The sequence below is a fragment of the Physeter macrocephalus genome, chromosome 18 (genome assembly GCF_002837175.3).
Source record: "Physeter macrocephalus isolate SW-GA chromosome 18, ASM283717v5, whole genome shotgun sequence".
Taxonomy (NCBI): domain Eukaryota; kingdom Metazoa; phylum Chordata; class Mammalia; order Artiodactyla; family Physeteridae; genus Physeter; species Physeter macrocephalus.
Window position 1 is genome coordinate 75,411,699 of NC_041231.1, and position 26,587 is coordinate 75,438,285.

The window sequence follows — 26,587 nt, forward strand, 5'->3', positions numbered from 1 at the left end:
ATATGGGAACATATGTATATGTATAACTGATTCTCTTTGTTATAAAGCAGAAACTAACACACCATTGTAAAGCAATTATACTCCAATAAAGATGTCAAAAAAAAACACAAATACCATATGTTAACACATATATATGGAATCTAAAAAAAAAAAGTCATGAACCTAGGGGCAGGATGGGATTAAAGATGCAGACCTACTAGAGAATGGACTTGTGGACGTGGGGAGGGGGAAGGGTAAGCTGGGACGAAGTGAGAGAGTGGCATGGACATACATACACTACCAAATGTAAAATAGATAGCCAGTGGGATGGGATGAAGTGAGAGAGTGGCATGGACATATATACACTACCAAATGTAAAATAGATAGCTAGTGGGAAGCAGCCACATAGCACAGGGAGATCAGCTCGGTGCTTTGTGACCACCTAGAGGTGTGGGATAGGGAGGGTGGGAGGGAGACGCAAGAGGGAAGAGATATGGGGATATACGTATATGTATAGCTGATTCACTTCGTTATACAGCAGAAACTAACACACCATCGTAAAGCAATTTTACTCCAATAAAGATGTTAAAAAAAAATAAAATAAAATGCAGGCCTTTGGTGTAAGTGTTCTCCAAGAATCTGTATTTAACTAAGTGTCCTATAAAAGCTGTTCTTTGTAGCATTCAGAAGAAAACTTAACAGGGACCAATAAACTGTTTCCCATGTCCATACTTCATGTCACTAGTTAATAAGCTCTGATTTTCTTTTCACACAGATGGTACCTGGTGCTGGCTCTGTGCCTGCTATCCAGAGAATCCCTCTCCCTGGGGCAGAGATGCTTGAAGAAGAGCCTCTCTATGTGAATGCCAAACAGTACCACCGTATACTTAAGAGGAGGCAAGCCCGGGCTAAATTAGAGGCAGAAGGGAAAATTCCAAAGGAAAGAAGGGTATGTATAACATTGGGAAGGATACAGGATGAGAACGGCAGGGTTCTACTTTTGAAATTACCTTTTATGTAGTTTGTTTCCTTGAGTACCTTCCAAACATTCAAGTTAGATAGCTGTTACCTTTTGTAAACGCATTTATTATTGCTATATGGAGCTGCAACTACAATATTTTAAAAATAACTATGACATAAATAGGGTGGGGGTTTTTTATCTTACGTAAAAGAAGTCCAGAGATAAATTGTCTTGGGCTGTGGTAGCACATTTCCAGTCCTCAAGACCCATTCTCCTCCTTTCTTACTGTCCTGATATTCTTAGTATGCTGTCCGTAGTCCAAGATGACTGTCTGGGCTCTAGCCTAGGAGCAAAGGGAATAAGAAAGGCATTCTTTCAAGGAAACATTCAAGAAGTTCCATGCATCTCATTAGCCAAAATTTAATTACATGGCCACACTTAACTGCAAATAAGTATAGGAAAGGCAGTCTTTTTACTGAGCAGCCAACTAAAATTTGGTTTGTTATTAAAGTGAAAGAGAGGATATATATTGGGAGGTAGGTAGTGATCTCTCTTATATCTTTGGGGAATCTTTATTTAGTTATTACTCATTTGGCATTTATATTCTTATGATAGTTAGATATGGTTAGCTGCTGTTTGTGTTTTCTCCAAAGATTTCTCCATAATACAAGGTCATAATTGCCCCTGGTGGCTTTGATCACAGCTGTCCTAAACTTTCGAGCATTAGACAGCTATGCTAGTTTCAGCTAGTAGTTTTATTTTTCTTATTTTAGAAATACCTGCATGAGTCTCGGCACCGTCACGCCATGGCACGGAAGCGTGGTGAAGGTGGACGATTTTTCTCTCCAAAGGAAAAAGATAGTCCCCATATGCAGGTAAGAAGATTTATACCTTTTATTCTTCTCTTTACTGCCTTGTATTTTCTTGGGTGGAAGCCTTCACATTGTCCTCTTGATATTTTCAAACTAGGGACTAATCAGTCTCTAAACTGGATGCAACATTGTGTGTCTTAGAGCCCTTTTCACTTTAAAAGAACTAAGGTCTTTAGCCAGTGGCCTTTTTCCCTTCCAGTCTTTGCCAGTTATTACTATTAATTCCTTCTTGAAATTCTCACTTTTCTTGATTTTCAAAGAACAAGTTTGTTTCTTCGTGTAGTAGTAGCAGCAGCAGCAGCTAACACTTGACTGCTGTGTGCCAGCCATTATGTTAAGCACTTTTCTTTTGTAAGCATTTTTTCATTGAATCTTTACAACAAGCTCGAGCCCCATCGGGTAAGAATTATAGTTTCCATTTTACATTTGAATCTGAGGTTTAGAGGGGTTAAGTTATTTGCCTAAGGTAAAATATTTAATAAAATGGTGCAACTGAAATTCATACCTAGGCAGTGTAATTCCAGAACTTAGTCTGTAACCATATTGGTTCTTACATCTAATTTCCTGATTGTATCTTATTGGCATTTCTAGTCAATATGTCCAAAATAGAACTGTTAGGTTTTTTGTTTGTTTGTTTTTTGTTTTTTTTTCTGTTGCGGCCTCTCCCGTTGCGGAGCACGGGCTCAGCGGCCATGGCTCACGGGCCCAGCCGCTCCGCGGCATGTGGGATCTTCCCGGACCGGGGCACGAACCCGTGTCCCCTGCATCGGCAGGCGGATTCTCAACCACCGCGCCACCAGGGAAGCCCAGAACTGTTGGTTTTTATTTTATTTTTTTATGCCTAAACCAGACACTCATCTCAACAAGTGGCATTCCATTCACCCAGTTATTAAAGCTAGAATTGTCCAATTCTTGAAGTCCTCTTGGTTTTAACTCTAAAATATACTCTGAATCAGCTTACTTTTTTCCCTCATAACTGCTGTCAGCCTGGTCTAACCTGCTCTTCTTTGCTTCAGTTATTACAGCAGCTGCCTAGTCTCCCTTCTTCCCCTCTTGTGCCCCTCTAGTTCACTCTCCACATCTTAGTGTGATCTTTCTAAACATGTATCATATCACATCACCATGCTGCTTAAATCCCTTCTACTCCCACCCTTTTCCATTTGCACTTAGTCTAAAATACAGAGTTCTTACCATGGCCAGCAAGGCCCCGCATGATCTAGCTCCTGCCCACTTCTGGCTTTATTTCCTCCTGCTGTTTGGTCTTTATGCTCTTGCTGTAGTGTTCAGGAACCTCTTTGTCTTCAAAATAGCTGGTCTGTAAAGCCTTTCACGCCATCCTTTTGCTTGGCTATCTCCTTCTTTTAGGTCTTGGTTTAAATCTGAGAGGCCATATCCGGAGGTCTCTTCTACCCCATTATTTTCTCACATCTTCCTTTTCTTTTGAGTGCAATATTGATCATAATCATATTGTTTTATTTGTGTGATCGTGCAGTAGTTGTCTCCTTCACTAGACTGTAAGCTGTGTAGAAAGTCGAGGATTGTTGTTCTCTATTGTACTTAGCATGATGCCCATTTAAGAACAAGCACTCAGTAAATGTTTGTTGAATTAATGGGTTCTTCCCATTTACTGATGCTTTATTCTGTACACCCATCACATCCCACCTGCCCTACTGTCAAATCTGTCTTTATAAGATGGTGCTTTCTTAATCATGTCAGTCCTGTGCTCAAGGATGCATGCTAGTTGCTCACTGCTTTCTGCAGCAGATCTCAAACTATTTCTGTAAGTTATTTAGCCTCGCTTTCTTCACCAGTAAAGTGGGATGCTGTTGATACTTTATAGGAATGTTGGGATTTCATGCAGTAAGTCACATTAGGCACCCGTTTAGCACAGTGCTTAGTGCATGGTGAGAGCTCAGGAGAGGCTGGTTATTGTTCATGCTCACTGATCAAGACCCAGACTCTGGTCCTACCACCTCCAGAAATGTTTCAGCTTTTTCTTGGATCACACCAGGTGAGGCTTCAGAGTGTTGGTGTGGAGGAACTAAAGGTGGTTACTGTGGAGTGTTGCAAAAACCTTCCAAGGACTGATCCCCTCCCCCTTTTCTTTGCCACACTGCACGGCTTACAGGATCTTAGTTCCCCGACCAAGGATTGAACCCAGGCCATGGCAGTGAAAGCGCCAGATCCTAGCCACTGGACCACCAGGGAACTCCCAAGGACTGATCTTTGTCTTAACACTGCAGGGTTTTTGTAAAAGGCAGACAGTAGGCAGAGTTTAATGGAAAGAAGATTAAATCAGAGCCAAGAGATTTAGGAGTTAGTTCTTGCTGGGCTCCTCACTAACTTTTTGACTCTAGTCCAGGCAAATCACTTTACCCATCCAGGCTTCAGGTTTATCTACAAAATGAGTGCATTAAAGTAAATAAATTCCAGCATCCTTTCCAGCCCTGCTAAGTGCTCAGTATTTAAATATGATGATCAGAAAATATACAACATGACTTGTTTTCTCTGGGTCTTTTTCTTAGCCGCCTAAGGACCCTTAATCCTTACGCATAGAGCACAGCATAGGTGCTTAGAAAAGAGAGATACTCTCAACTCTGGAGTGTTTAGTAATGGAATGCCAGGCCAGACTTGGAATCTTTTTAAGAATAAGGTGTATTGTCTCTTCTTTCCTAATGGAGTTGCGTTTCAATCTGTGTGTGCAGACTTAGATACATCACAAGCCTTTGGTTTACTTAGCAAAGTTTGTGTATTTCCCTTGGTGATAAGTAGTGAGGGCCATGAGTTCCCAGTTCTTTTGCAAAGGACTTTAATTGTTATGCTTTCTTTGTAGGATCCAAATCAAGCAGATGAAGAGGCTATGACACAGATCATCCGAGTGTCCTAACCCCAGGCCATGTGATGGAACTGATCAAGGTCATGTTCCTCGCACTGTTTCCCACTGTTCCAAGGAAACTGATCAACTCTTCCAATGGGACACTGACGATTACATTCTGCCCTTTTCTACAGGACAGAAACCACTTAGTTTTTAATAAGTGGCTCAGTATTATAATTGCAAGGATGTCTGGCAAATTGAAGTTGCAAGCCTTTGTCCCACCCTGTCAGTCAGGACTTATTTCAGACTGTTGGTGACATTGACATTTCATGGATTGGGATGATGCAGGGGACCCATGCCAGCCCAGCAGTACCACACCTAGCACTTAATGTTGACTGGTAATGCCAGCCAGCCATCTCAGCAGAGGAGAACGACCTTCTCAACTTAAACGGCAGTCGGGGAAGCTGCAGCCCACTCCTTCCCATGGATTCCAAACAGCACCCATCCCTCTGATGGGGGATCTCAGGCTGACTAATGGACACTTCGTATTCAGAGATGGTTTCCAGGCAAGGAAGCTTCATCTCATGATATGGAAACAATAAATTCTCTGAGATACATTCATCTAATCTGTGGTAATAATAAGAATCCCTTCTACCCAGATGATAGGTTGGTATTTTTGGACTCTAGCCAAGAAAAAGCTAACTCTGGGGATAAACTGATAAAAGACTCAAGCACTAAAAATATAGCTGAATCTCTTAGCTTTGACAAGTTGTGGTCTGCTTGTCTGTCGACAGGTCATATGGACTGTAGTTCTTGCTGTGGTTACTTTTAAGACAATTTAGAGTGTACTGGACCTTGACACTGCCTTTACTAAGTGGAGAACAAAATTATAGAACTTCTGTGCTGAAGTGCTGAGGACATTTGTAGTAACTCCTTAACAGAGCAGAACTAGAGATTTTCAATCACAGGCTTTGTGACAGCATTTGGGGAATAGAAAGGTTCGTGTTTGTTTCAGTCTAGAAGGACAAAGGGTAGTATATATACTCTCGTGTTGTCATAGCACGATTCACCAGTGGATGAATGCCTGGGATGGATCATTAAGATGAAGAGAATAATTTACATTTATACTATAACCTTTTAACAAGCATGGAAAGGGAAAAGTCTGAGATTTGGTCCTTGACAATTTCTGGAAAGCACTGTTCAATCAAGCTATCCTGGACATAGTCCAGGTTGCCTGCTAGAGCTTGAGGTGTATGTTGGCTTCACTCCTGCGCTTTGTGCTGGCCCTGGAGAGCGAACATTCTCATTCTTCCCATGGCAGCTGATTCTTTGGTGCCAGTTTCCGTTTGTTTCCCCTTTTCTCCATAGGCATTGTGCGGAAAGGTTTTCACGTTGCCTCCACGTTCTGGGGATAAACTGCGGACTGGAAATAGAGATTCCTGCAGGGTCAGGAACAGGGCCACAACTCCCAGAGTGGGTTGTGCCTCAGTAATCTGTTTCTTTTCTAGACATAGAACCCTGGGAGAACTAAGATGATATTTCAGAAGAGTTGCTGTTTTCTTGGAAACAAAGAAGGAAAACATAATCCTTTTGAAGAACATTTGGGTTTGATTTAAATACCAAGAGTAGAGATTGGCTCTTTCTTTGATTTCACTCTAGCCGTATTAAGAGGGAAAAGAAATTAAACCCTCTAAAGAAAACATCACAAAGGGAAATCACTGTAGTGGTACAAAATAGAGGTACAGAGCTATGCAAAGAAAGCAGGAAGTGAAGTATCTCCCTGTCCCTTGAATCTAGTCATCTATCCTGGCTTGCAGATGTTAGGCGGGGTTGACCTTTGGGCTCACTAGAAACTTCTGGCTCTTTACGTGAGTTTCAGATGTTAACTTTATTCAGTAAGCCCCAAGTTCTTCAGATGATAGATTACTAAAAACAATGAAGAGTTTATATCCTTTGGCTTGTTTAGGAACCTTCAAGATGCAGAGTTCAGAAAGAAATTCCTCAGACCTAATTTCTAGTACTTAAACCAACAACAGTTCTAAAATGCTATTTATTTGTGTCTGTAAGTTTGTACATAGTAATACCAACCTCATATTGTTGCGGATTTTTTTTTCCACGAGTTTGAGTTTGGTTTTATTTGAAATGCTTCAGTTGTCATTTTGTCATTGCCATGTCAGGTAGCTCATGGCCCTTTTATTGTGGTCATTTTAGCACATAATAACCCACAAAGTGGGGGTGAGGTTTGGATTTTTTTGTTACTTAGAAGTTCTTTTATTCATTTGTCCTTGTGACTGTAGTGATGGCTTCATAGATGCAAAAAGAGTGAATGGATGAGTGAATAATTGGTTTAATGCATACTTATTTCACTTCTTGAGTGCTTTTTTTTTTGCAGGATAATTGTAAATATATATTTTAATTGCACTGGTACATTGAACATGTCAGTGTCTATACCACTGGACCAACAGCATTTTTCTGGCTAATGGGTGCCTGATAGTAATGTCTTGGTTTTGCTTTGGGACTCAACTATACAGAAGGTTTTTTCCCTCAGCTGTAGGGGGAGCACAGGTGATTGATCATTGATGTCATTTCAATTGTTATTTTTTAAAATAAATTTATAAAATGCTTTAAAAGTGTCTTGAATTTTGAGGAGTCTACGTCCCCTGGGTTCTGGGTTGTGTTTAGAATGCTGATCTTGTGAACTCTGTAAACACACATGTAAGCTCTGTGGACAGTGTGTCAAACTTGAGAGTGTCCAGCCTTTCAGCTGTGTCTCCCCTTGATCTCTTTACCTTCCCTTTCGGCCCTCCCACCCTACTGAGGAAATATTTTCTGTCGCCTGTGGACTGATCATACATTTGGCCTTCCCACTGTAAGTGTTCATGAAAACACGATCAATTAATTCCATGAGTAAAATTAGCCCTTCAGTTACCAACAAAACAGCATTGTTATATATTGTAGAACTAAAGATAGTAAAGATGTAATTTTTAGATTTCTTTTATTCATGCAGAAATACATAGATGCATTTCTCATTGTTAAAAACCCACAACATGCTCGTCCTTTTATTGCTTTTGTGTTCACAAATCTGAGCCACAGACCGGCAGCCTCAACTGGGCCATTACCACACGCAAGTGTGAGAAAAAGGGCTCAGGGGGAGTACTCCCATGAGACCAAATGACCTGTCCTGGCAGACAACATAAATGGAATAAGTTCCCTAACAAGGAGAAAGACTTCCTGTGTTAAACGGCCTTAGTCTAACGGTGCGAAATTTAAAAACCATCCTGAGTTTGCTTTAGTCAGATGCCAATGGAACTTGTCCTTAGAAACTGATACGAGGAGAAGACCACCCTATTGATATTTATCCCAGGTGATCAGTTTTATCGTAAAAGCAGCTTCACGTTTGAAAGAGATTTTTAAAACGTCAGGCTTTGCTCCTTCGAACGCACCGCCCTGCCCCGCTTCTGCCCCGCTTCTGCCCCGCTTCTGCCCCGCTTCTGCCCCGCTTCTGCCCCTCCACCCCCGGAATCCAGAGCGAGCGCAAAAGCGATGGAAATAGGTGGGCGGGGCTCCAAGGAAGCCCTCACTGATTGGTTGGCGGGAGGGACCCGACAGGGCCGTCGTTGCGGATTGGCTACTACGCGGAGGAACGCTGTTTCAGGTCGTTCGGCGAAAATTTCGCCGCTGCCGCTGCCGCTATGGCGACCGGCAAGGGGGTGGCGGCGCCGCCTCTGTGGCCTGTAGAGGCCCGGCTGGCGGCGCTGCTTCCAGACCTGCTGGTCTTCAGGAAGCCCCGGGAATCGGAACACGAACTTGCCACGGCCCAGGGCGTCCTCCTTGGCGTCCACGTGACGGGTGAGGGCGAGGGGAGGGGTGCGTTGCTCTCCTGACCTGCCGGAGGGGCGGCCGTTGGGCCACAGCTGGTAGGGGCCGCGGCGGTTACGGGCCTGGCCCCGGGACGAGCTAAAGGCACGGTTTCATTGCACTCTCGCCGCCTCCGCCGGAACCTGAGGGTCATTTTCCGAGCAGGAGGACGCTTTTTCGGACGACCTGTCGTAGCCCTGGAGTTCACTTCAGCGATGATGAAACTGAGACTCAGAAAGGGGAAAGGACTTTTTCGGTGCCATATGGCAGGCTTTGGACCCAAGTTTTTCCCCAGACCCGAGCATTTTCCAATAAGCATTCTGCTTCATCAAGTGATTTTATTTGTTTAGTTATTTCCTTATTTGGGTCCATAAGTAGGTGCCCGCCATTGTTCTAGGAGTTGAGACCTAGCAGCTCCTATGAGAGTCGTTCATTTAACAGGTATTTGTGGAGTTTATGTGTCACGGATATGAAGATGAGTGATTCGGGTGCCTGTCCTCGGAGGAGCTCACCATATGAGTTCTCCATAAAGCTTTCATCCATTCTCCTTGTCAGTGGTTTCTCTATCCCTCACGTGGGTGGGGAGAGGGGAATCCTACAGGTTCCCTTGGCCAGGGAGCCTTAAGAGAGTATGATGGGAAAGCAGTAGCTGGATTCCAATGAAAAGGGCACTTGTGGGTGAATCTTCACCATCTGCAGCTTCTAGAAACATGGGGAGGGTGGCCCTCTGGACTTCCAGAGGCAGCAGCAGCCAGCCTGGCCCTGAGTACTTGCTAAGTAACACCATGTTAAAGGATAATTACTCATCTTGAAAAGATCTGCTTCCGTTCCACTGGCCTGATGTGTGGAGGGAATAGAGCCTATAAGTTTAGGATTTGCAGCTAACATAGTAATTTTTGCTTTGTTGGTCAGGGTTTACAGCATTAATGGACAGGTTCAGCCTGAGCTGCAAGTCGGAACATGACATGGACACACTGGCCCACATCTTCAGTTATTACATTAGTGACATCGTGGAGCGTGAGTGACCATTGTAGGGGAGCAAGGAGGTGTGGTGATGGACTCTTGAGGGTTTGTAACAGAAGGGGGCTCGGGGGCACTTTAAAACATACTAAAGTGACGTCCCTTTAGGGTCACTCATCCTTTATGTCTTCAGGTTGCCTCTGACGAGCTAGATCTTTGCCTGTATCTGCCATTCTACCCAGTCACACATCCTGTTGACTCGGTGTTCAGAAAGGGGGGGAAATGCTGATTTTTACCTTGCATGTTTGTGTTTTATTTCAAAATAGAGTATTCCTCAGGTTGTGTCTTCTAACAGTAATATAATGTGTCTCGTGTGTATATCAGATATAATTTACAGAACACCTTCCCATTGTATTACTGCATTTTGATCCTGTGAAGTAGGACTGAGTGTTTTATTTTCTGCCATGTATCAATACTAAGCTTGTGGATATTTGCCTAATCTGAGGGGGGAAAAAAAAGCAAAACCTTTTCATTTGTACAGTATACATGTTTTGAGTACCTACTCTGTGACGTAACACTGTAATAGGTGCAGGGAGTGCAAAAACCTATTCTTCTAGGAGTTTTCAGTCTAGTTAGGTCTACCTAACAGAAATTACTCTGGCCCTATACCCTTTAGTACTAATATAACATTCCCTTCTTGTACTGACAGTATCCTGTTGAGTTATGTCCATATTCTGAGATTCACCAGAATGATTACTTGTGGCATCTTCTTTAGCCACATAAAGTGGCTGTGTGACTCACCCCTTACCCCTGAGGAACAAGTATAAAAAATCTTTTGGGAATTCCCTGACGTTCCAGTGGTTAGGACTCTGTGCTTCCAATGCCAGGGACGGGGTTTAATCCCTGGGCCGGGGTTCAAACTAAGATCCTGTAAGCCAAGCGGCACTGCCAAAACTTTTTTTTAATTTAAAAATAAAAATAAAAAGTCTTTCAATTGATCTTATCAAGTTTAGATGAAAGAAATAGAAATTATGTAGCATGTGTGTATTATAACACCAGGAGCTTCTGGGTGCTAGAAATACATGGAAAAATAAGAAAGACACAGTGTCTGCCCTCATGGAGATTGTATTATTGGGATCTGATGGGGGGTAGGTGGTAAGAATGAAAGCTGGAAGAGGCATTTGGAGCAGCTGTGGAGAGATGATGGAAATTTCATCTAGGTTAGTGATTCTCAACCTTAGCAGCACGTTAGATAACCACTTAGGAAGCTTTTAAAAATCCTGAGGTCTAGGCTTCACCCCAGTTAAATCAGAATGTCTTGGGCTTGCCCCAGGAATAAGGATGTTTAAAGTTTCATAGGCGATTTCAGTGTGCAGTAAAAGTTGAAACCATTGGTCTAGGTATATGCAATGAAGGGAGCTGTATAGAGATGAAATGATTTGAAATATATTTTGCATTTCAGTGGACAGGATTTTCTAATGTGTTGGATTTCAGTGGGAAGTGGTGAGGAAAGGGACTCTCAAGTTTTTTGCCTTTCATAACGGAATTTATGGTGATGTCACTTATCAAGATGGGAAAGGTGGCTTTGAGAGAAAATCAAGGGTTCTGTTTTAAATATATTGAGTTTAAGATGTTAATAAGTCAGTCAACTGGAGAAACGAAGTTAGTAGGTATGATTGAGCCTGGAGCTCAGAGAATAGATCTGTTAGAGATGAAAAGTGAATTGATGGCATAAAGATGTTACTTAAAGAACTGATTGAGTCCACGTGGGGAGAGTGTAAATGAAGAGAAAGAGCCTAAGACTGAGGCTTAAGGAACTCCAGGGGAGGATTATGATTAGGAAGAAAAAACCTACAAAAGAGACTATAAAGCAGCCAGTCAGGTAGGATTCTGTGGTATTCCTGAAGCCAAAGGGGAGGTAGTGTCTCTAGAAGAAGAGGGCCATTCTAGCTGGGTTGAAAATGAAAAGTGTCAAATATAGTGATGTCTGAAAAATACTGAATTTAGCAAAATGAATGCTGTGATGATTTTGATCATTTTAGTGAAGTGGTGGAAATGGAAGTCAGATTGGCATAAACTGAGAAGAGAATGGTAGAGGAAAAAAATTAAGCATGAATTTGATAGGAGGAGAAACTTGTATATTGTCAGCTCTTTTGAGAATTGTTTTGCTGGGAATGTAACAAAAATTGAGCTAGTAACTAGAGAAGAAGGCAGAGTCAAGACTAGGTGGGTTAATTTTGTTGTGTTTTGTTTTCTTTTAAAAAAAAGATATTAATGGGAATGATGGAGTAGAGAGAAGATAAGGCAAGGAGTGAAGTTCTTGGGAGGGTGAGAGGGACTCGGATGCAGAGCACGAATAGGGGGATGGCTTTGACAATAACAGGAGGACTTTTCTTCCATTTTAGAGAAGATGGATATAGGAACAGACAGATTTGAGGAGAAGCTAGGGGAAAGGAACACGGAGTCTAAGCCTTGGAGTGAATAAATTGACCAGAAAAGATAAGAGGAAAAACTCTGTAGGCCATTCTTTTCATCATATATTAATCTGGCATGTCTCTGATTTTGACTCATTTTCCTCTCTCTCCCTTACTTGATTTCAGATGTGCTCTGTTTTGGAGGGGATATCCTAAATATCACAGGTATTTTTCATTTTTTTCTGAATATTTAAAGCACTGTAAGCAAGGAAGACTATAGGTGGAATTTGGCATGTTTGTTTATTCAGCATTGTTTGATTATTTAGTATGTGCTGGGCCCTGGGGAAACAAAGATGAGGAAGACACAGTCTCTGCCTCAAATGATCTCCTAGTCTAATGGAAAAGCCTTGTCCGTATTAAGCTCCCAAGTACTTTACATTTTGTTCACATTGAATGACAGGAAAATAAGTGCCTATAACGCATTCATGAGAAAACTAATGAGAAAGTTGGTCATTAATAGCAGAAGCTAAGTAGGGAAGAAGTCTAGCTTGTCTCCTATCTGGAAAACTCAGGATTATTAACAGCTATATGCCATAGAGTTGGCGTATCTTTTCATTTAAACTTAAAGAAACCACTTAAAATCTTAAAATTCAACTTGAATGTAAACCTACACTTTGTGAACCTCTTAGATCTGTTAGTATACTGATGGAGAGAAGAGTACCAAAAATAGCCCTAGGTTTTAGGAACATTTCAGCTTCTACTTAGTCATGTTTTTATGTGCTGAATAGTTTTAAGGATCTAAGGCCGTATTTTAACCTAGCATGATGTATAGGGCCAAAAAACCTTGTCTGACACCTTGCATGATATCTTCTGCATTATTGGGGGCTTTGCTCTGGCAAGTGAATCCAGATGTTTGATCTCTGTCAGCCTCTCTTGTGTCTCTACAGGGAATGTGCTCCTGGCACTCTGGACAGTGGAACAGGATCAGCTGAGTGACATCATTACCCTGGTGGCAAAATGCAGTCTGGAGATACAGGAGAAATTTGGGATCTACCATACCAGAGAAGGCCAGGACCTGCAGCTAAAGATAGGTATTAGCTACTAAAAGAGTGATCAGTTGGAAAAAAAAAAAAAAAAACAGTATAAACAATTCAAAAGATAAATGACAACCTGGAAAAAAATATTTGCAACTTATATCAAGTAGACAAAGGGTGAGTTTTCCTAACATAGAAAAAACACCTAGAAATCAAGAAAAGACTAACATTCTAACAGAAAAATGAGCAAAGAACATGAATAAATAACACATAAACAAAGAAATCATCCCTTGTAACTTGTGAAAAACTGGTCAACTTCATAATAAGAAAAATGCCAATTGAAAGTACCAATTGAGATCATTTCTTACCTATAGATATGGAAGAATTCAGATGCTGAACACACTGTTGATAAGGTTGTGAGGAATAAGCCTTCTCACACAGTGCTGGTGGGAGTCAACAGTGGTACAGCTTCCATGGAGGGTGATTCAGTAATCTCTCTACCAAGATTACAAATGCATTTATTCTTCAACCCAACAATCCTAACATTTATCCTTCAACCCCAACGTTTATCCTGTAGGTATACCTGAGTATTTATAAAATATCATATGTATAAGATTATTGATTGCAATATAGATTGTGATAAAATGTTGAAAATTATCTGTAGGAGACTGGTTAAATAAACAATAATAGGTCTACCCAATGAGATTCTCTGCCACTTTAAAAAAAAGTTGTTTTGATATAGCAATATCTCCAAAATATAGATGAGAAAAAGCAAGATGCAGAGCACTGTATTTAGTATGCTACCTTTTGAGTAAGGAGGAGAAATAAGAATTTTTCTTATTTGTTTATATTTGTATGAAGAAACACTGGAAAGATATATAAGAAACTAATAAAAGTTACCTATTGGGGGAAAATAGTGTAGATAGGTATATAGGTGGAATCAAGACTTTTCAATGTATATTCTTTATATAGTTTGGTTTTTTAATTATGTTACTGTATTACATTATCAAAAATATAATGCCATAGAAATTTAAAAGCTTGTACACAGAGGCCATAGTGTCAACAGAGTCAGGATTGAAGGCGAAGCTCTATACAAAAAACTGCTTCACAGGAGTCCAGAAACCTCAAGGGGTTTCTGAAGTTAGGGCAAAAGTTGGCTCTAGCTATTCATTTGTATTTTGAGGAACAGAAGTGAAGAATCATATTGTGAGTTGTATGGCATCTCTTCTATCCTACCATCCTTTTTTTGTTCTTCTGGTTTTTGTTTTGTTGATCGATAATTCATAATTGATACTGTACATAGACATATTTATATACTTTTGAAACCATCACCACAATCAAGATAATGAACATATTCAACACTCACTAAAGTTTCCTGTGCCCCTTTATAAACTCTCCATCCCACTACTCCCCTCCCCATCCCCAAGCAGCCACAGATCTTTCTATCATTGCTTTTTTCTTTTTTTGGCCAGCTTGCGGGATCTTAGTTCTCTGACTAGGGTTATTTATACACTTTTTGATCTACAATAGGATTATTGTCAATTTTTGGCTATTACAAATAAGGCTGCTATGAACATCTGTATACAAGTCTTTGTGTAGACTTATGCATTTATTTCTCTTGGTTAAATACCTAGGAGTGACAGGGCTGAGTCATAACGGTAGATGCATGTTTAACTTTTTGAGAAATTGCTTATCTGTTTTCCAAAGTGGTTGTACCATTTTACATTTCCACCAGCAATGTGTGAAGGTCCCAATTTCTCCATGTCCTAGTCAACATTTATTATTGTCTGTTTGTAGAACTTCCTTTAACGTTTCTCATAGTGTAGGTTTGCTGGAGATGGGTTAGTTTAGCTTTTGTGTGTCTGAAAAAAAATCTTTATTTCACCTCTGTTTTTGAAAGGTATTTTCCTTGGGTATAGAATTCTAGATTGACAGGAATTTTTTTCCTCTTACATGAAAGCTGTTGTTCTACTGTCTTCTAGCTTGCAATATGTCCAACAGGAAATCTGCTTTCATCTATATTTTTGTTTCTCTCTATATAATGTCCCTCCCTTTCCACCCCAGCTGCTTTTCAATTTTTTCCGTATCACTGATTTTAGGTAATCAGATTGTGATGTACCTTGGTACAGTTTTCTTCATTTTTCTTATACTTGGGATTCATTGAGATTCTTGGATCTATAGGTTTCTAGTTTTTATAAAATTTAGAAAGTGTTCTGCCATTATTTCTTCAAATAATTTTTTCTCTCTTTCTCCTCCACTGTCTAGTTACACACATATTAGGCTGCTTGAAATTGTCCCATGACTCACTGATGCTGTGTTCATTGTTTTTCTATCATTTTTCTCCCTGTGTTTCATTTTGGATGGTTTCTATTGCTATGTTTTCAAGTTTACAGATCTTTTATTTTGAAAAGTCTAATTTGCCTTTGATCTAATAGATTTTCTTGTGTATTTTTGTAGTGTATTTTTCACCTCAGGCCTTGTGGTTTTCATCCATATGAAGATACCATATCCTCCATGTCCCTACTTGTTTAGTATCTCTCTAGTTCTTGACTATATGGAGTATAGTTATAACTTTTAATGTCCTGTCTATTAATTCTGTCGTCTATGATATTCTACATTGGACTTGATTGATTGATTTTTCTTCTCATTGTGGGTCATATTTTCCTTTTTCTTGGCATACCTGGTAATTTTTGGTGGGTGCCAGGTGTGAATTTAACCTTGTTGAGTGCTGGGTTTTTTAATATTTCTGTAAGTATTCTTGAACTTAGTTCTGAGATGTGGTTAGCTTAATAAGTTTTGCTTTCAAATTTTGTTGGATAGGATCAGAGCAGTGTTTAGTCCAGAGCTAGTTGTGCCCCATTCCTGAGGCAGACCACTTCCGAGTACTGTACCTAATGTCCTGTGAAGTATGAAGTTTAATACTCTGGCTAGTGGAAATGAGAACTATTCCCAGCCCTGTGTGATACTAAGATTGTTCCCTCTAATCTTTTCAGGGGGCTCTTTCCCTAGCCTCAGGTTGTTTCCTCACATTGATGCACTTAAAGACCTGAGGGGGACTCAGTTCTCTGGAGTTCTATGGCGTTTTCTCTCTACACATTCTCCTCTCCAGCACTCACAGTGCCCTGTGAGCTCTAGCTGGCTTGGTCTCCTCAACTCAGGGAATCCTCCGGGCTGCACCTGGGCTTACCCTCCCTGAGATGTGTACTGGAAACTCTCTCTAGGCAGTGAGCTGGGGTATCAGAGGGTTCTCCTTGTTTGTTTCTCATCTCTCAAGCATACTGTCCTTAATTACCTAATGTCCAATATCTTGAAAACTGTTGTCTTGTGTATTTTTCCAGTTCCTTGGTTGTTCCAGGCATTAAAGTAAATTCACTGCCTGTTCCTGCACGTTGGCCAAAAGTATCTGTCTCTGCCATTCTTTTAAAACTGCTTTTTCCCTTGTTTTTAGTGTGGATTGGGTGACTTACCTAAGGGCATACTTCTCCTGGTTATAGTAATTTCTTCCCTGGCAAGCAAACCTGTTTTTCGGCTGTTATTAGCAGTAAGAAATCTCCCAGGACAAGAAAAACAGGAGGCAGAAATAAAGGGTATGGCGGAGCCCATGTGTGGTAAAATACTGATTGTCTACTCACTCAGCCTTGGTTACATATGAGGAGAGCTGGTGTGGTCACGGTGGGAGCAGTTTCGGAGCATAATCATTTGGTCTCTGCCATCGGGACCTAGCTGTCCATTAGAAGAGCAATTTAGAGACAAGGCTCTTGGATGCCTAGGATCCAAGAGTTTCTTCCCTCATACAACCCAGGCTTGTCTGAATGTCTGTCTCTAGGTGTGTTTAAGACAGAAGGAAATCTGGGGCAAGGTATTCTTTTTGAGGGGGAGCTCACCTAATATTTCTGCAACTGTGGGTAATAACGAGATATGGCGTGATGCATAAAGCAATGTGAGGATTCCAGACCTCAGCCTTTGCATAGTTTTCCAGCTGAGTTTGTCTGTTCACCAATTGTCTCTTTTTCTCTGGATAGGTCTGTCTGCAGGTCGGATTTCCCAGGTTATTGTTGGAAACGAGCAGCGACAGTACCTCTTGGTGATTGGGCGTGATGTAGATGGTGTCCAGTTAGCTCAGCGGTTGGCTCAGGCAAATGAGATTGTCTTGTCCTGGAACTGCTGGAAGCTCTGTGAGCAGTACATGTTTGAAGTGGAAATCATGAGGGAGGATGAAGCTGTGAAGGTAGGAGGTTGGTCACATCCATTGAACGTCCTGAAAAGGCCTTCCTACTGCATAGGGCAGTGCTCTGGTGGTGCTCAACACCAGACCAAACCAACCACTGGAACTTTATTTTGGAGGGAGGTGAGGGATATTCTCCCAGGAGGACAGACGAGGCAGAACAGTAAGGCTGAAAAGATAAGTGATAAACAAGGGAGATGGCATCCTTAGCCCCTCTATTAAGGAACCAAAGGTAATCCAGTTGGTGGGTGGGCACAGAATTGAGCAGTTTCCTTTCTATAGTTAAGAGATATGCGGATCATTGACCCATTTGATTTTGATGAGCATTTTTACAAGTGCCTCGATTACCTGCCACATTACCGGACAAGTGCTGGTAAGTTATTTTGTCCTTTATTATACCCATGCCCAAAATTTCAAAGATTAATTTTCCACATGGCTGGAGACAATTTGTTTGCTTTCCTTCTCTCAGACATTCTAAGAACTGCCCTGGAGTTGGATCCAGACTCTGCACTTGAGCAAACACTGCGGAAGCACATAATGAAAAACCTTTTGAAGAAGGTTATTTACTAGCTCTTGAGTCATTGTGTGTAGACTGTGTGTGTGTTTGTGTAAACAAGTGTACATGTACAAATGTGACAACCGTTTGATTGATCCAGTTCATCTCCCTCTTCCCATTGTAATACCAGCAGATTTTCCCATCTGCACCAATTACTGTGATGACATGTCTTATAAGTTTAGATTTCTCAGTCCTAGAAAGTAGAAACCATATTTGGTTTTTGTTTGTCCCTGTAGAAACTAGTACACTGTAAACGGGGTATAGAGTATGTGCTTGGTAAATAAGTGTTGATTGATTGTTTATATGTGAATCCCTTAGTAAGTGATATAATGACTAATAGAATTGGACATATCAAACTGTGTCTTAGAGAGGAAATATAAAAGCTTGGCAAATTTCATTAGTGAATTAGGTTTAAAGTCAAACTATTTTAACTCCAAATGCACTGGTTGTATATCTTCTATACCTCTTGAATCTGAATTTTAAGTTTTTTGTCTGACATCTATAAGTCATTTTCTCATGTTTACCATGGAATATAGAATTCAGATACCTAAACATGATACTAAAAGTTGAAGATACAGTCAGGGTAACTCACTGTGTCTTTGCAGATTGATGAAGGCCAACCTATGGAGTATATATCCGAATTCCGTACTGTGACTATGGTTTTGGTCAGCCTAGAATTCCACAAGACAGCATGGATGTTGCATTTGTGTCATCTTATCCAGGAGGCTGCCTTATACATCTCCACAGTGATAGAGAAAGGGGGTGGCCAGCTGAGCCGGATCTTTATGTCTGAGACAGTAAGTACAAGGGAGCTTGACATATCAACATTAAAGGTGAGTGAGGAATAATAGTCTTAAGACAATTATAATAGTCTTATGTTATTATTATAACATGTTATGTTATCTCTCACATAACACAGGCATAAGTAAGACTCTGCTTCTTATTTTGTAATAAGCTATGTTACGTTAAAACTTCAAGTAATAATATTTAAGGAATGGGATGTTCTAGGTAGTTTAATTTTCAGGGTAACTGAGTGTTATCCTCCATATCTTTTTTATTCTCTTCTGTTGAAAAATCCTTATGAAAGCATGAAGAATGTTTTTCTGGCTCTATTAGTAAAGTAAGTATAATCAGATCCTTCTGAGGTAATTTAGGAGCTTGAAAAAGAGCAGTATCATACTTGACATTATAGGTAAACAAAATATAGGCAGATGGACTTAGCTCAAGGTAGACACTAGAAATTGAATTTTTGAAAAGTTCTTAACATTGATTTTTCTTGTGTTTTAAATTTCAGTTCTTTAAATAGTTAAATGAAGATTTTTTTTTCTTCTTTTTTTAAAATGTCCATGTTGATGTGGCTTAGAACGTCCATTTCATGAATCTTATAGAATCCTACATTCCTAATAGAAAACCAGCCAGGAAGGGGTCTGGCTTCATTTAGGGAAGTTGGTTCAGTTGAGGCGAGCCATATTTCTTCCCCAGGTCAATTTCCCTTTTCTTTCTTTGTCACCTATCTCAGGGCTGCATGTTCCTCTGTGTTTTCGGCCTTCCTGGGGATAAGAAGCCAGATGAGTGTGCACGTGCCCTGGAGAGCTCCTTCAGCATATTCAGCTTCTGCTGGGAGAATCTTGCTGAGACCAAGTGAGGAGGAAGGTGGGGCAGAAGGGAGCTTCTCAGGCCCAGGGGGCTCTTCAGGCAGGGTAGGAGGCAGTAACAAGTAGCAGGGGTTGAGGGCATCCAGAGTCTGCCTTAAAGGGATGGGAACATGCTGAGGGAGTCAGAAAACAAGATATATTAAGAAATTACTAGGTACAGAACTATGTACTAGATACCCAGGGGAAATGGATATAAGTTTCTGTCCAGTGGGGTGGGAGAGGGGGAGGTATAGAATACGCATAGCAAGGTTCAAGCAACAAGCAAACATATAAATTAATATGCACATAATACATCTGTATGTGAAGAGAAGGCTGCCTGTCTATGGGGAGGGGAGGCATGGGAAGAGATGTTGTGGGACAATTGCCTAGATAGGAAGGGACCACAACTGGTTAATGCTCTCCTTGGCTTTCACTCTTGCTCTTTCCCAGTCCTGTTGATTTTTTTGGAATTCACAGTGAGCCGATCTCCTGCCTTCATATTCACCCCACCCTCCCACCTACAAAAGCCTAGCCCTAATGAAGTTATAGAAAATTCCATTTTCTGTAGTGCAACTATGACATGCTTGGTTGGAATTTTTCAAATGACCTTTTTTCTTTTTTCACTAGAAAGCTATGAGGAAAGCGTGTACGTGAATAGATTTGAAAAATGGTCATTCCTCATGTCAACACTGAGTCAAAGATTTGTTTGCTTGCCATACTTATTCAAGATGAATACAAATTATATCACATATTTACATAATGCTTTAACATTTTTCGAATACTTTAGTATATGCTACCAGTGTGAACATTTGTATCTGTTACACATGAGGAAACTAAGACCACAGAAGAGTAGTTAGTAGCATGTAGCAAAGCTGGTAATGAAACCCAGAACTTCTGTCCTCAAATCCTGTGTTATTTTCATTACCTCACAGCTGCCTCTTATAAAATACAAACATTCCCCAAAAGGGATAGCATATATTACTATTGTGATACCATTGTAGAGGCATACTCTTAGGACATTAGTACTGAAAAGGAACTTAGAGATTATCTGATCCAACTCCTTATTTTATAGATAACAAAGATGCTACAGTTGCTTCATAGATACTCAAACTCTTAGTCCAAAGCAGATACGTGGTGGCACTTCTTTCAGGCTCGGTGAGATCTGCAGATATTCCTACAGCCTACTTTCCAGTCGTATCTCCAGTGTGAGTGTGCTAAGCCATTCCTTTCAGTGCTGGTCTGTTCTGTTTTCAAATTTTGCCTTAACCTCTGGTCTTCAAGAGTCCTGCTGTTAGCCCTTACTCCTGAATAAGATAATCATTTCTTGGTCATTAGAGGCTGTCTTACAATGCCTTTAAGGATGCCTTCTATGACTCTTAGGTCATAACTTGGTCTTTTCAGTCTTTTTTAGTTGAGAATATAGTAGATGTTAGGCGCTAGATAGGATCTTAAGAGTTCATTTCATTTGGCCTCCTTAACTTAAGGAAAGTAAGATCCAGAGGTTACGTTGGAAAGCCGAATAGTTTGACAGTGTTAGATCCTAAAAGCTGGTTTCCAGGTCAGTGTTTTTTTCCTTGAAGATAATGACTAATTTAGTAATTTCCCGAAGTGTGTTTGGTAGAACATTAGTCCCTTAAAAAATCCTGAAAAAAATATTTTCATGGCCGAATGTGTTTAGGAATTGATGCAACTATATTTCCTTCTTAAAGAGTCACAATATACATTAACATCAAAGTTTCTGAGCAGTCTTACAGTAAAGAAATTTGTTATATTTTGTTTTATTCAACATTTCCCAAATTTACTTGATCACCAAACACCAAGACCTGTAAACACCCAGAAGAATGAATGTTCTAAGGAGCATATTTTGGGAAATGCTGCACTAACCAGATGCTGAAGCTTGCCTTCTTCACCTGTAATTCAAGTTTAGAGACAGAGTCTCAGAGGTGCCTGTGTGGCGTCAGTAGCAGATACTGTTGCTCATGCCTCTGCATCGCATCAGCCTCACCCAGACCCACAACCACATCCATGTCTCCTTTCTCAATGACCCTGTTTACCTTGGGTCATCTTCTAAGTTCCTCTTTCTAGTCTAGGAAATAACCTTCAGTTTTCAGTTCATTTACAGAAGAAAGATGATTCCCTGTGTCCAGTGATTGATCAGGCTTTTCTGGTTTGTGACTATTTCTCCAGGATAGTTTTGAGACCCAGGGAGTACAGTCTCCATATCTCATCATAACAGTTTTGCAGCACCAGAAATACTTTACATATATGAGTAAATAATATGTATTTCCTCAATGAAGAACACTTTTTCAAATAATTTTTGGAAAGGATGAAACATGGACCACCAGGAAGAGCAAGGGGGAATTATAAAGTACAACAGAAAGAAATAAGAAATAACCAAGTGAAAAAAAGTATTACTTGTTTCATTATCATAGTCTTGCTAACAGCTGAGTTTCTGGCATGCATAAATGCATTCATTCAACAAGCATTCATTGAATAAGCCTCAAGCCAGGCACTGTGCTAGGTGTGGTGGACATAAGGAGAAATAAGACACTACCTCCTCAGCTCTGTAAACAACTAATTTTAATACAGTGAAACTTAAGTGTAGGAATAAAACGCCATAGGAGCTACAGAAAAGTGCTATGGGAAGAAATAGTTCTCCCCAGAGGTACTAGAGAAGTCTTGACTATAGAGATGATTTTTGAGCCAGTTGTGAAGGAAAGGCATTCAGCAGGTGGAGAAATTGGGGAAGAGTATTTTAGACAAAGGAAGCATTGTGAAATATTAGCAGATTTTCAGTCATTCTTGGGGTGGTAGCAGAACCAACTGCCTAGTTCTTGAGTGTCTCTGATTCACCCTGGGCAGTGGGCCCAGTGAGTGAATATAAGAGTCCTCAATCCTGTCCTTAGAGGAAGACAGGAAAATTTTGATGGTCTGGGAGACAAGAATGTTAGGATTGTTGCCACTTTTCGTGCTCTCCTTGAACAACTGAAAATTGTTTATTTGTAAATTTAACTTGAAATTAATTATGCTTCATTGCACCTTCTTTCTCCAGATGTGTATCTTGTTATCTGTCACATGAAATTTTCACATCAGTCAAGTAAATCTGCTTATTCTGTTATGCATGAATTGTTCATTGCCACCTTTGAGCCTTTGCCTCACCTGGAATAGTATATGCCCTTTTTAAAAATAATTTATATTTCTAGTGCTTTTCCATCCATGGCCTAGGTAGGACCACTTTTCCTTCCACCTCTTCCTATTTCAAACACCTTCTGTGTTCTAGCCATCTTGAACTACTTAGTTTTGCACATATACACCAGGATTGCTAAAGCCTGTGCCTTTTCGCACTGGACAGAATGCTGTTGCCTCACTTTGGCAGTACTTCAGCTTTCAAGGTCTGATCATGTGTCCTCTCCTTTGTGAATACTTTATTTCTAATCTCCAGTATCAGTTAATGCATCCCTTTGTTTGCTCTGTTAATTGCTGTATTGATCTCTAATATGTAGTATTTTCTTGCTAACTTATGAATATATCTCTTCACCTCCCTCAATCTCCACCACCAGCCCAGACTGAACTTCTCCAGGACAGGGTATTTTAAACACCTAGCCCAGTACTTGGTACTGCACATGCTTCTCAGAGCTTATTAAATGAGTGAATGTATGCATGCGTGAATGGATGAATGAAAAAATATTACTCCTTTAAAAAAATTTATTTCAAAGACTAATTTGCTTCAGCAAGCCTTCCATCAGCAGCCTGACATTCTGAGTATTCCTTTACTCTCACATTCTGGTGTTATTTGATCCATTAACCCTGTATAGATCTGTTGATCTATTTTTCATTTGGGGGTTTCATGTGAAGCAGCATGCTGTGGTGGAAATAACATTGGTCTGGGAGTCAGGAGGCCTGGATTCTCATTCTGGCACTAATATTAACTCTTGTATAACTCTTGGAAAGTTAATTAACTCCTTCAATTTGTTTTTTCTTTTGTCAAATGGGGTTTAAATATTTGCCCTACGTACCTCACATGTTTGTTTTTAATTATCCCTCAAAGAATCAGATGAAGTAATGAATTTGAAAATACTTCAAAAGGCACATAAAGAGTATCTGACAGATATAAGGTGTTTTTAGTGTTTTTACTAATAGTAGCTCCTCAACTAAAATTCCTAGAGTAGGGGGACCATTTTGTTCCTTTGACTATTTCCCTAATATTCAGTACTTTGTACCCACCATGTGATGCAAACTGACAGCAGCCTCTGGCCTTTTGCATTCTGAGCTCTAAAACTAGACTGCTGGATCTAGGGAGTGGCAGATCTAGTGCTGGACTTGGTGGCTTCTGAGTGCATAATTTACCCACTGTTGCTTTTCTGATCCCCAGGCTTGTTTCCATCAGTATCACCAGTGGACCAGTATTCTGTGGCATGGTTGGGGCAGTAGCAAGACATGAATATACAGGTAGAATAGGACATTGGACTGTTTGCTCTGTGACTTAGGGGGTGAAGGCAAAGGAGGTGATCTAAAAATTCTCCATCCTTTTCTGTCTCCCTGATACAGTTATTGGCCCAAAAGTAAGCCTTGTGGCAAGAATGATAACTGCCTATCCAGGTTTGGTGTCCTGTGATGAGGTAACATATCTAAGATCTATGCTACCTGCTTACAACTTTAAGAAACTCCCAGACAAAATGATGAAAAACATCTCCAACCCAGGGAAGATGTATAAATACCTTGGCCATAGAAGATGTATGTGAGTGTCATTATATGATAGTTCAGTCCCATCTCTTTTATAGAATCAGGGCATAGGAATAATCAATGCTTGATTATATGAAATTAGAAAGAAAGATGCTTCTAGTACTGGCCTGATGGAATAAGAGACATAAGAGGAGGGTTTCATATCTGAGATCTCTAGCTTTTATGTTTAGCTCTTAGCTAGTCCTCAGGGAACAACTTCTGTCCTACAGGAAGAGAATAGCAATAGGTCACTAGTCTAGATGTTCTTTTTTCTATGTGTACTTCACAATTTATTTACTTCCCTGAGCCTGGAACAATAAATAGTTTTTCTCCCCTTCCAAAATTTTTTAGTTTTTTTAAAACTCTTTGATACAGAACTCTGGACCTCTTTAGTTGTCTGAAAGTACTTATTTATAAGGACAACTCATCCTCTATATATCTATTTAAAAACATATTATCTGTCTATCCCAATCTATTTTTAATTAACACATTTCCCTTTGTCCTTTTCCCCAGAATGTTTGGGAAGAGACATCTGGCCAGAGAGAGAAATAAAAAGCACTCTTTGCTAGGTAAGTTTTCTTTTTTACCTTAAATCATATTGTTTTCAGCTGTAGATGGTTAAATGTGATTTAAAAAGCAAAATTTGAGACGAAATGCTTCTAAGCTTGAATTAAAAAATAGCAACCTTCTTAGTGAATGTATGTTAATTTTGAAGAGGACTTGCCATTTCTTTTCCATGTTGAATGTTTAAATTTCAGGTTCCAACATTTAATAAGAATCTTTGTAAGGATTCTCATCTTTAGAACGAAATTCCTCGTCCTGAGATAGTGACATTAGCACGGAGGCTGTTCCACCCACACTATATATTCCCTATCTTTATATTTGTTTTATCTAGATCCATTAGTCCATTATTTTCACATAGCAGTGACAGACTTTGAACACTAAATTGTTATAATGGAAATTTTTACAAAAAGCTAAGCAGATGTAGTAGCCCCCATGTCCATGTGGTGCCTGGTTGTTCTAAATGTTATTACGTAGGCTCTGGAGCAAGCCCCCAAGCCCAGCATACATTTCTTTATAGTCCAGAGTTGATTTTCTGGAAAAAGATGTGAAGGCTTATCAAACAATGGAATTCTGTCAAGGATTCTGGGGAAAAAGCCATTCTGAGAATTGCCTTTACAAATTAATTCAAATAAATAAGTGTCTGCTAAAAAGCACAGGAGTGTTAGGTTCTCCTTGTCTCTTTACAGACCGGGAGAAAGAACTGGAAGCCTTCCGAATGGCACAGCAGGGAAGTTTGCACCAGAAGAAGGGCCAAGCAGTTCTGTATGAAGGTGGAAAAGGCTATGGAAAAAGTCAGCTGTTGGCTGAAATAAACTTCCTGGCCCAGAAAGAAGGGCACAGGTAAAGACTACTGCTTTCTGACTTAGCGTCCATTTCTCTTGGGGCTCCTTTCCCTTGTTGGTGAGGCTCTTGTATCGTTAGATTCAGCATCCTTGGGCTGGTGGACTGAGTAACCTTTCTGGATCAGGGAACTTCCAGTGACCATCGTAACATTCACCAGGGTGTTGCCATTGAAGCTGAAGGAAGCAGATTCCAAGCAGTGCTTCTATGCCATCCAGACCCTCATGGCCATCTTCTTTGAGATTGATATGTGCCCAGCCTATTACCGGCAAGAGCGCCTCCACAAACAGCTCCATGGGATGGTGGAGGAATCGCTTCACTGCCTGTTTAATGACCTCTTCTTTGTGAAGGTAACGAAGGCAGTGGCTTTCTGAACTGGATTACTGATATTTTTGGTGGCTATTTGGACCCAGGATTGTTTTCGAATCTAAAACACACACACACATATACATATACATATACATATACATATACATATACATATACATATACATATACATATACATATACATATACATATACATATACATATACATATACATATACATATACATATACATATACGGCCTGAGAACACACAGTCAGCAGTGGCAGGATTGAGATTTGAAAAGTCTTTGACACCAGACCCAAGGCTTTCTCCTTTTTGAGGAGAGTGGATTCTAGGACTGACTCTGAAACTTGCTAATTGTATATCTTGGCACAAATCACTTGGCCTCTCTGAGCCTCAATTTTTTTCACCTGTGAAATGACAGTAGTAGTACTTTATATGGTTTTTGCATGGATTTTAGAGGATGTAGTATATAAGAGACTGCATCGTAAATGTGAAAGTACTAAAATCTGTCAATGTGATATTGACCAGATGTGCACATCCAGCAATTATATGCATGTGTTCTTGAGTTGGTTGCAGCATTTTGTTCTTTAACCTTACCTTTCCATTCCTGGGTCACGGAGTATGTCACTTGAACCAGCATCTGAATCTCAAAAGCTTCCAGTGGTCTAGGATTTATGTGGTACCCAATAGCGAGTAGGCTAAGAATTCCCTGGTCCACAATTCCATTTATCTATCCTCCATCACTTCTCCTAATCTACCCAGCATGCAGGGCATTGTATCTAATGAAAAATAGAGAAAACAAAAATCTGTCCAGTCCCTCAG

General features: G+C 40.3%; 2 protein-coding genes across 12 annotated transcripts in view; both read left to right on the plus strand.

The window, feature by feature from the left end:
- The window catches only part of NFYA (nuclear transcription factor Y subunit alpha), a 24,665-nt gene extending 19,412 nt beyond the window's left edge, over positions 1 to 5,253 (plus strand). For all 11 annotated transcript variants that reach the window (XM_007118421.4, XM_007118419.4, XM_024121837.3 and 8 more), the window contains 3 exons: positions 755 to 928; positions 1,714 to 1,815; positions 4,646 to 5,253. In XM_007118421.4, coding sequence (XP_007118483.1) covers positions 755 to 928; positions 1,714 to 1,815; positions 4,646 to 4,699 — 330 coding nt within the window. In that variant the 3' untranslated portion in view covers positions 4,700 to 5,253. The remainder of the gene's footprint in view (positions 1 to 754; positions 929 to 1,713; positions 1,816 to 4,645) is intronic.
- Positions 5,254 to 8,317: 3,064 nt separating this feature from the next.
- The window catches only part of LOC102995948 (adenylate cyclase type 10-like), a 38,866-nt gene continuing 20,596 nt past the window's right edge, over positions 8,318 to 26,587 (plus strand). The window contains 17 exon segments of the mRNA XM_055080075.1: positions 8,318 to 8,476; positions 9,398 to 9,502; positions 12,046 to 12,084; positions 12,807 to 12,950; positions 13,266 to 13,387; positions 13,390 to 13,434; positions 13,437 to 13,470; positions 16,916 to 17,121; positions 17,401 to 17,491; positions 17,588 to 17,676; positions 18,280 to 18,471; positions 19,194 to 19,315; positions 23,681 to 23,757; positions 23,857 to 24,046; positions 24,544 to 24,599; positions 25,281 to 25,434; positions 25,595 to 25,784. Of these exon segments, the coding sequence (XP_054936050.1) occupies positions 8,320 to 8,476; positions 9,398 to 9,502; positions 12,046 to 12,084; positions 12,807 to 12,950; positions 13,266 to 13,387; positions 13,390 to 13,434; positions 13,437 to 13,470; positions 16,916 to 17,121; positions 17,401 to 17,491; positions 17,588 to 17,676; positions 18,280 to 18,471; positions 19,194 to 19,315; positions 23,681 to 23,757; positions 23,857 to 24,046; positions 24,544 to 24,599; positions 25,281 to 25,434; positions 25,595 to 25,784 (2,013 nt within the window). The 5' untranslated portion in view covers positions 8,318 to 8,319.